Consider the following 10,074-nt stretch of genomic DNA (forward strand, 5'->3'; position numbering starts at 1 on the left):
TCATTTTCAAAAGGCATTGTGAAAGGGGACAATTTGAAACTAGAAAAAAGTGTAGACCTTCACGAGTCATTTAGCAATAATAATATACTTTTACTGTCTCAGGAGCCTACTTTAAAAAACAGGAAAAAATTATAATGAATCTACCTTATTTTTTAGGATAAGTTCATGATATAGTAAAATAAGTTCATGATATAGTAAGAGTGTTTTATTATTACCAAACAGCCCCTTAAAGTTTTACTAATAATTTAAGATCTTTCAAATAACAATCTTTTATTACAATAAATTTGCCCGCTGTGCTGCATGTTATTGAGGGCTAGTTTTTTATGTTTGTTTTTTCTTACACACAACATAACGTGCTGCTTTGAAACCAAGTACTCGCATCAAGGAACCGCAAAATTTTTGAACCATCTCTCTATCTTACACCTACCACTCGTTGACGACTTAATGGGACTTCTCGTTGTCTTCATCGATGCCGTCAGTTTAACAGAGAAAAAGAAAACCAAAATAAATAAATAAACGCTATGAAGGAGCTTTCTGAATCCTACTGCCGCCGAGCAGAGACGACGATAGAGTTGTTAAGAAATTAGTTTATACGGCAGAAGAATTGATCGATCAAAGAGTTGATCCATGGCAGGTTGTCAACTCCAACACCTTCGCGTTACTACCAACTCAATTTAAGGAGAGGTCGATCGTGGAAAGAATAATAAATCTTGGTTTGGTGGCTATTGAATTTTCACGGGAACGTAAACCATCAGCACACTTGTGGGCAAAAAGCACGAGGAAAAGACTTAAATGATTGAAAAGCTTTTAGTTTCTGTTTTCGTGGAAGAAAGAAAAGTTACATGTAGACTTGTTGGGGACTGGTTGACCACGTTAAAAAAATAGTCATTATAATGACGTATTAGCTATTTTGCGAGAAAGTAAGAGAGACCTGAAAAAGTAAGGCGTGTTTATCTCACTTTAAAAAACAATTATATATAAATTTTAAAAAAAATCACTAGTTTTATATAAAAAAAATTAAAAAATAATATTTAAGCCTTTGTCAATGGCTATCGGAAAAAAATGAAAGACTGCCTTATGATCATAAGGACTTTTTTGAAAAAGCTAAAAGATCCCTTACACGGCGCTGTAGAGTCGAATCGCACGCCCTCCATTTGCATTTCTCACGCATTTGAGGCTCAAAAAAGAAACTGCTTAGTCGTGTGGACTTTCGGTGGTGTATCGGCGACACTCCGTTATTCACAATGAATAAATATTCCGTAGATTAATTTTTTTAAGTCTGAACACCAATAATTAAGCAAGTCCATTAACTAACAAAAATGATAAAAAATACCCAAAAAAAATCCGAATGGCAAAACGTCGTTAAGAAAATATAGAATCGCATTAATGTAAAGACTTTGAGAGGCATAATATAGTTGGTCGAACTGGTTCACCGTTGAATGTTTGGTAGTTAGTCGAATTCTGGTTGGTTCTACTCTTATGGACTGCAAACTGTATACTTTAGTTGACAAGTTCACCTCCACCTAAGATTGTAGATTGCTCACAACGTTCTCATATGAATTTACAGATATACGATATGGATTCCAAGTCTGAGATCCCTCTTGTTAAAATCGTCAACAACATGATAAATGTACAGAAGATGAAGTCAGCAACCTCATCGTTAAAAGCTTTTTGCTTTTTTTCTTCCTTTTACAGCAGAAGCCGATTATATGTTTTAGGTTGCAAATAACATGAAGACCACCTTCAGGAACTCCTCGACAACAACTCAACTCTCACAGAATTGAACTCCTAAAATTGCCGGGCCTGATCACGGTCACTGATGCTCGATTTAGATGAACGCAATGTAAATGCGTCTAAATCAAGAGATTGGGAACCATACATTTATTTAGGTTGATGACATTCAAGCCAAAATCATGTCCACAGCACTTCAGGTGTCGACCACTTTAGCTTCTGTTTCGGCTTAGTTAAAAGTAGCAATCGTAACTCGCAGGGAAAAAGAAGTGCAGTTAACTAGCCCCTACCCTGGAATGGAGATGAATAATGGGTCTGAGTCTCTACTTAACTTTGGGTAGAGCGTGTACATTTGTATCTTAGAAGTACACTTGCTAGCAGTGAAATCATCGGACTCCAATAGCGCTCCCATGCAACATAAGTTGCTGACAAATGTTTCCAGATTCATTGCAAGCTAGCCCTAGTTCACATGGAATCTTCTTAATCAATGTGCCATCTCTCTCTCCCTCCCCCACCCCAACCCACAACAAAAATGCCTACGGATACGAAATGAGCAATTTCTTTGTTTTTTATACCAACGGATTCCCCGGTCCACGCGTTCAAAAGCTTGTCCAAGTTCAAGTGGATCTCAGGACGCGTTCCGTAAAGTCGAAGACCAAAGTTTGGAAAGCAATAAAAGCCAGTGTGACATTTGTCCCTGCAGATCCACGACGTATCAGCCGCAAACCTCCTTCAGTAAGCACTCCCAATAGGAGCTTGGTCACTTTTCGCATCACAGGCCAATCTCCGGCTTCCTGAAAACCAGTTGCAGGAAAAAGCCATGTGGCGTTCTCCTAGAACAAGAACCCACGAACCTACTGACCCTTCAATTAACAAACATGGGAGGAACTCATCAACCTTGCCAGGGATTTTGGAGTCATGACCTTCGAAAGTCCATGTGATTCTGAAACCATCCCGGAATCGGATTGCAGTGACCATTTATAACGATTCACAGTCAACTCCGCAATTACTAAATGATGGCTAATAAATCAAGTAAAAAAAGAAATGATGGAACATCAATCAGGAAATACTGCCGTATAACAACGGCTAAGAAATTTGTGGTGCTATTTTCCTGAACAAACCGGAAACAATACAATTCCTCAACCTTTTGAATCATACCCTACCCATGCTTACCAGTCTCCTAACACGCTTACAAGTGATAAATCAAGTCGGCCCAACACTTTTTAAGTAATGGGCCACGAAGGACTAGAGAATCAAGCTTCCAAACAACCAGTAACTCGGTCTTTAGCTTTATGAAAGTGCAGCACTCTGACCTCAAAAAAATTGCAGCGAAGCTTCCTACGACCACTGCAGGTCACGCACCAAATTGAAATTTTATTTACCACAACAGTCATTGTGAGAATATTAAAGTGAAAACAGAAAGCAGATGTGTTCAACTGCAGACTGAGAAACAACCTTCACCGGAAAATGAGTGGGTATGTACAACACCATCCACTGCTCCAACTCTGCATCAAAATGGCATAAGTGAGGAATTGAATTGAAAACTCAGGAATAAAAGCTTAAAAAAGATGAAGCACAAACTCGACTCTTACTACAGATAGCAAAGGCCCCTGTTTCAAATTGTTGTGGAAAGAAAAAGCAAGCGCCTTAGGCCTCTCCCCTGGACCACGGATAAAACCACTGCCAGTTTTTCAGCAGAAACTAGTTGTCAGTGCACCAAAAAAATGATCTGTTGAAAGAACAGATGAAGATAGTTTACTGTTAGTGAATGGTGTTCTTGGGAAGGAAAGACTACATAAATGACGATGAAATAAGTGGAGTCCTCCGAGTATCATATACTGCAATAAGACCATCATAATTGTCATCATTCCCTGTGAATGACACTGCCAGCCTCTCACCCGATGCATCCCAGGCTATCATCTCCACACTGTAACATTATATAACCAAAGCTCAGAACAGCAAACATTAATATCTAATAAACTAATATAATGATGACTATAGATGGTTAGAAAACATCAATATTCCCAAAGCACCATATTCAGCCAAGGAACCATAGCAATTGTTTTTACCTGGCTCCCATGGATGCCAACTCTGGCAAATCAACTGGCAACAGATGTGCATCTGTAATGCAGAACATAAATCTCAAGACAAGAACTTGGAGAGGCTACCACTCAGCAAACAAAATAAAACACAAACAAAAGCAAGCTGAGATAAATGAGACTGAATAGCCCTTTTCCTTTTATTAGTCACCAATGTGGACTTCCTGCTCCCAAGAATTTCAGAATCCATTACCCTTCTATCTCCCAAACTTGAGAATACAAAATTCCCCAGTACCATCAAGCCCCATGATTATGCATTTATTGCATGTCTCTCCATGAAAAGTTCACATGCAGGCTCTCACAGAGCAGTCAAACATGCTATGAGATGCCTACAAGCCCCTCCTCCACCTCCCCATCCCCCACCCTCACCCCGACCCCAACCCCGCACCCCTTTTTTCCAACCACACACAACCTTCCCTCAACCAACCACCAAATAGTTTGAAATTACATTGATTCTGCGCTTCAATGCTGGGAGAGCAAGCACCAAGCCAACCAACTAATGGTGTATATATAAATATGGGAATGTGTGCAAAGATTTACCTTTAAGCACGTAGCAGCTAAATTACAAATAGGTGCTAGTCCAATATCCAAACCAAACACCTAGTCAAGCCCTTGAATGCCCAAGTTTTACAGTATGTATTCATTGCTATTGACTTAATGCTTCAAGTGCAGTTCAGATATTATACTTCACATTGTTAAATTAAGCCTACTCTCACAAGAATATATGGTCTAGTAGCTAAGAACTATGATCAGAGGAAACTATATGCTACAATTCCTCAGTCAGTTAATTGGTGCCAAGCCAGGTGCTCTTCCACTTTGAAAACTAAAACACACACAGACACAGAGAAGGAGCGACATGCACACAAAAACATGTTCCAAATTATATCAAACAAATAAGTGCTTAAACAAAATATGAAAACATCAGTTTACCCAATAATGGTGGCCTGGATGCGAAGTGAACTGAACCCAGTGTTGGGGATTTTGAGAAGGCTAGAAGTAAACTACGGCCATCAGGACCCCAAACTGCCCCCTAAGGAAAAAAGTGAAAAAAATTTTAAGCAAAACATCATTAGTATGGGTAGACAAGGGAACAAGGACCTCAACAAGCATTCGTATTCAATTAGCAGAAGTGAACAAACAGTGCCAACAAGTGTACTAAGCCAGCAATAAGATGTACAAAAAATTAGTCACTTTCCCATAACAAGCTACAAGTCGAGAGATGTATAGCTTCGACAAGATTTGGCAGCAAAAGCACCTCACCTTTTTAGGCAGAAAGTGTTTCCTTAGGTCTACGGGTGTCAAGTAATTGGACAAATCAAAATAACAAATATTAGAAGTCCTCAAAAACTGACCTATCTGCACTTACTTGGACAGGCTCACCACTGGATGACCAAGTTTCTGAGGTCCATGTGCTTGTCTCCCAGAGATAAAAGGTTCCATCACTAGGAAAATAAATTTTCAAATGAAAATTGCAGATACACATTGTGAAATTGAGAAAGGAACTTTTTCCTAGGTGCAAGAGCCATACAATTTTGCAGAGAAAAAATAATCTCCAGTTGGTGACCATTTCAACATTGATATGGCCCCAAAACCACGCCGAATAGGTGTACCAGTGCCTACGAACACAGGATCACTTTTAGAGGAACAGCAAATCTTAGAACATGAATCACCTATTTCAAAGCATCTATTAACAAGAAAGATAATTCAAAAAGGAAATATAGCATGACCATGTTCAGGAATTAGAGCAAGCAGCTTCCAGTCAAAAACATGGCCTAAGTCTTGAGAACAGAAGAGAGAAACCTACATATTACTTGTTTAAAGTAAGCAAACAGATTACCACAACATGAGAAGGCAGCTAAATTGCGACTACCACGGCGAATCTTATCAAAAGAAGACCAGCAAACCAAGTGATTTTAAAGACCAAAATAGAATGATGAAGAGATTTTTTAGAAAGGCCAGAATCATGTAATATTCAGTCAGATTTACATAGAAAGGCTCACAGAATTTGTGCAAGACTTTACAAAGAACAGGTTATCTTTAGGCTGTCACTGTATTGATATGAGCAAATAGCAAAATGGCATAGTATCACCTCATTTCAATTAAAAAGCACAACTACAAACTTCCTCAGCCAGAAAAAGAAGAAATTACCTTGAGCAATATCCCAGATGATAAAGGACGAGCTCTCAGATGATGCAGACACCAAATTTGTGAGTAAATGTCGAGGAAAAACCGTTCTTAGTGACAAAATCTTTTTGGAACAGTACTAAATAATAATTTAAACTCATACACCATAACTGAAAAAAACACTTGTCTATTCTGTTTTAGGACATGAAGAACAAGCACAGAAGCACAGGCAGCCATCAGCAAATCAGAAGTATATGTGTGTACAAAACTTTTACAAATCAAGCCTCAGAAACCAATCAAATATACCAAAAAAAATGTAGCCTTGGAGTCAAGCCCAACGCCTCCATCCCCAAGCCCGTCTACCTAAGGTCATGAGAACTGGCCCAAACAACGAGACCAATGTTTCCTACCAAGATATAACTTAACCTTCTTCTCAATAAAACGAAAACCATAAAAAACTCTCAGGAGAACCACACTGAGCAGGTCCAATATCTGATTTGGCTCACAGTACTGCTTAAATATTGAGGCACCATTATCATAAACCAGGAGGAAAAATTTTATCACTAATAGGATTTTTAGACCACGGTTTTTTAGAACTGACAAAAAAACCCCTTAAATGAATTACAAACAAAAACAAATAATAATTACATAAATAAGATTAGAAAGCAAAACAACAATCAAAGGATATCTTCCATTGGGGCTCCATGATAATGATGTGACCGTTTCACCATTAGGACTTCGAAGAAAATCTACCATAGCCCAGCGGATCCCAGAGCCTCTAGCAGGAGTGACCAAGAAAGAAGCTGACCCAGATCTTAGAGAAGCTGAATTTCCAGGATAAGAAGCAGACCAAATACATACACCACCCCTGAACGAGGAAACAACATTTGCTTCATGGAAACCATAGATAATATGAACAAAAACTATTCCAAAGACGATAAATAAATTTATAACAAATGACCCCCTTGAAGGAAATATGCTTTAATGCACTCACTTGCATGCTACAGCCAGTGTTCTGCCACCATTTGGCCTCCAGTCAAGCATTTGAACCCCCCTTTGAGATTCACTAGACAAGATACACGGATCTCTGCAATCTGAAAATGCATATTACAGCCTAACCAATAATAACAAAATAATGAACTACAACTATATTCAGGAAACAAAAGATAGAAGAGGAAGGAAAAATAAGTACTAGAGAGATAGTTTTGATAACCCACTGACCTAAATCATCAAAATCATGCACGGATACTTGATTAGGACCAGATATAAAAGCCAAAATGTGCTTATGTTGGTGCCAGCTTATAGCGTGAACAGAAATCTTTGACTGTAGCTTCACCTGAAAGCATGAAGAAATATTCTATAAAGACAATAAAAAAGAAAGGACCCGCAATAGAGTGTTTATTTACCATTATTCCATTAACCTGACCAGATAACATAATCAAGGATTTCTGTTATAAATTAAAAATTCAGCCAAACTACCACAATAAGGATCTGTTGAGCTTGTAAAGTAACAATACCGACAACAAAACCCACAAAGGAATTATAATACTGCAAAATAAAGGACCAAAATGTCACTAAAAGATCTTTAGTTCTACCATGCCCTTCCCTATTTAAGGATTTACTTGCAGGACCAAGCATAAATATTTCTAGTCCCATATAAAAAAATGAAGTGCAGCAGGTCAATGGATTTCTAGTCCCATATAAAAAAATTCCTGAACAGATAACGTAACTAGGTTTCAGCATTTTTTCAGGGTGCTATTTGGAATGTTGCTAGAAAGATATAATTTATGATCATTTCACCAGCTAATGGCATACATTTCTTACATGTTTCGCTTATCCCAATGTACTACTTATAATCTTGTGAGCATGATGCAGCATTACTGGATGACAAGTAACCGATATCAAGCAAAATTCACATCCGCAAAATTCATATCCCATGTGATTCAGAAGCAGCAACTCAGGTGGTGGAAAGAAGCAACTCACAGGCTCTCTAGTGATCCTTGTTATAGCTGACAGACACTTCAACAAAGAACCTTTAACTCCACCAAGTCCATCGGAACTGGGAACCACATCACGGTTTCCATCATCATAAGGTATGTCAGTGTTCACCAAGAGCGCATTTGGTTCAAAAGGTATCGGACTGAAGACCGTTCCCTGTCAAAACAGTTCAAAAGTGTGAGTACTTAATAGGTCATAATGCAAAACCATGATGCATAGAGTGACTTAAGAATTAAAATAGAACAATTATCGGACTGATGCATTGATGCAAGTGACGCAGATTAGAACAATCATCGTACTCAAAAGGCCAACATAGATCAAAGATATCTGAACATTGAAATGGCGACCAAATAACACTTGGGCTATAGAAAACCACGTAAACGCCAACGAGAACGGCTAACAGATGCATCTAGAAATAGCTAAAAACGAAAGCCCAACGAATAATGCATTGAAACAAGTAACCTAGACGACCGGAATTGTTTGCTTACCAGCAGTTTCCCGTACGCGTCCTTGGCGTGGGAGTCGGAGAGGCTATCCGCGACCACTGTCGAATCAATTTTGGATCACAAGCAGGGGGAAACCAATAACAGATATTCACGTCATCGAGAAAATGTGGGAATCGTCGAGTACACAGAATAAGTCAACTGGCTTACCCATTTCCCGGCGGATCTCACAGACGGTGAGCGATCCCGGCGGTGGGAAGCTCGGCATCTCTTCTCTTCCGCCCTTTTCCTTTTCCCGATGAGGAACCTCAACGATCGGCTTCGTCGGAGGAGGACTAGATGATTTGAGTGTGGGAAAGAAGAGGGTCGACGCGAGGGAAAAGGTTTCCACTGGCGGGCGGCAAAATACGGATGCCCAAAATCCTGCGTCAAAAATTAAAAACGTGAATTCTTTGCCAGTGGAAACCCACTATTCCGCCATATTCATGAATACTGGTTAACTGATTCAGAAAATCCGTGGAGCGTGTTTTTCATTGTTTTAATAACTTACAATGTTTTAAAACCGATTTTTAAATTACAAATTTTAGATTTATATCACCAACAACGGGTTGATAAGGTCGGATGTTTATTGAATGCTTCGAATTGGACAAATCCAGTAAAGTGCATTGAAGGTGAGGGCGACTTGTGGGTTCCCTTTGTAAGAGGGATAGACAGTTTGGGCCTTATAAATATTCTAAAATCAAGTAAAACTTGAATGAAAAGTTTGACAACCCTGTCCACTTTTTAGAACGATGATGGCATTTAATTGTTTGACTAGAGGCATGGAAAATGTTTACATTGTACACAACAAGGGGCTCATGCAACTGAAATACGATCCACTGTATTTTAAACATTCAAATAATTTCAGGTTTTGCCAATAAACGGTTGTTGATCAACTTTGCCGGACGATTGAATTTAATATGTTGGAGTTGAAGGAAGTCAATAGTTTAAAACCCATTATTTGTTTTTTGCATGGATTAGCGATAAATTGCGCAAACTGGATGTACCTTAAAATGTAGAACGACGTGAAATGAACAAACTAAAGTGACCGAAGCAGTGATGAAGCCATAAGAAGGCACCGATCTACAAAATCTCGGTGATGCTTTAAATTAATGGGTTTTCCGAGTGAGTCTTCTTGGGAGCGTTTCATGGCATCAAATTTTGATTGTAGAATTAAAACTCCACTTCAAGCTGGAAATGGAATGAAAAGTATGGTTTCACCGAAAGCTTTCAAAACTTGTGCCTCGGACAGAGATAAAATATAAAAAATAATAAATTTTTGAAAGTAAGATAGAAAAAATGGCCAACATGTCATCTATAAGTTTAGTTTTTTGAAATCACCCATGGTCAAGACGTCCAATAACGGATGGCATCATCAAGCATCAAGTGACAAATAATACATTCGTTCACTATAGGAAAAAGATTACCATACACCAAAATGCAAAAGAAAAGAAAAATAAAAAAGGTGGTAGGCAGAATCCTTCTTGTAACATGATTTATACTGTTCACTAAATCCACGAGTTAGCTCCATTTTTGCATATATTTTGTCCATTGTGCACTTTCTCATCCTTCCTTTTCTAATAAAGACCTCTGAAAATGTATTGAGAATTGAATTTCCTAAGAAAGCAGTTTACTGGGAG

General features: G+C 38.6%; 1 protein-coding gene across 2 annotated transcripts; it reads right to left on the minus strand.

Annotated features, from left to right (window-relative positions):
• Positions 1-2,764: 2,764 nt before the first annotated feature.
• On the minus strand, positions 2,765-8,866 carry LOC116246401 (aladin). 2 transcript variants are annotated; one of them, XM_050075681.1, is made up of 15 exons: positions 8,606-8,864; positions 8,441-8,496; positions 7,938-8,108; positions 7,176-7,290; positions 6,949-7,048; positions 6,642-6,822; positions 5,979-6,036; positions 5,359-5,446; positions 5,197-5,272; positions 4,761-4,860; positions 3,801-3,852; positions 3,527-3,658; positions 3,324-3,411; positions 3,187-3,236; positions 2,765-3,078 (listed from the first exon to the last, which is right to left on the minus strand). In XM_050075681.1, the coding sequence occupies exons 1-14, from the start codon at positions 8,661-8,663 to the stop codon at positions 3,189-3,191; spliced, it is 1,323 nt and encodes a 440-aa protein (XP_049931638.1). In that variant the 5' UTR covers positions 8,664-8,864; the 3' UTR covers positions 2,765-3,078; positions 3,187-3,188. The 2 variants fall into 2 exon arrangements, 1 of the variants encoding a protein (XP_049931638.1); XR_007572340.1 differs by lacking the exon at positions 2,765-3,078 and having other exon boundaries at positions 3,491-3,658; positions 8,606-8,866.
• Positions 8,867-10,074: the final 1,208 nt, after the last annotated feature.

This window comes from Nymphaea colorata, chromosome 1, assembly GCF_008831285.2.
Source record: "Nymphaea colorata isolate Beijing-Zhang1983 chromosome 1, ASM883128v2, whole genome shotgun sequence".
Taxonomy (NCBI): domain Eukaryota; kingdom Viridiplantae; phylum Streptophyta; class Magnoliopsida; order Nymphaeales; family Nymphaeaceae; genus Nymphaea; species Nymphaea colorata.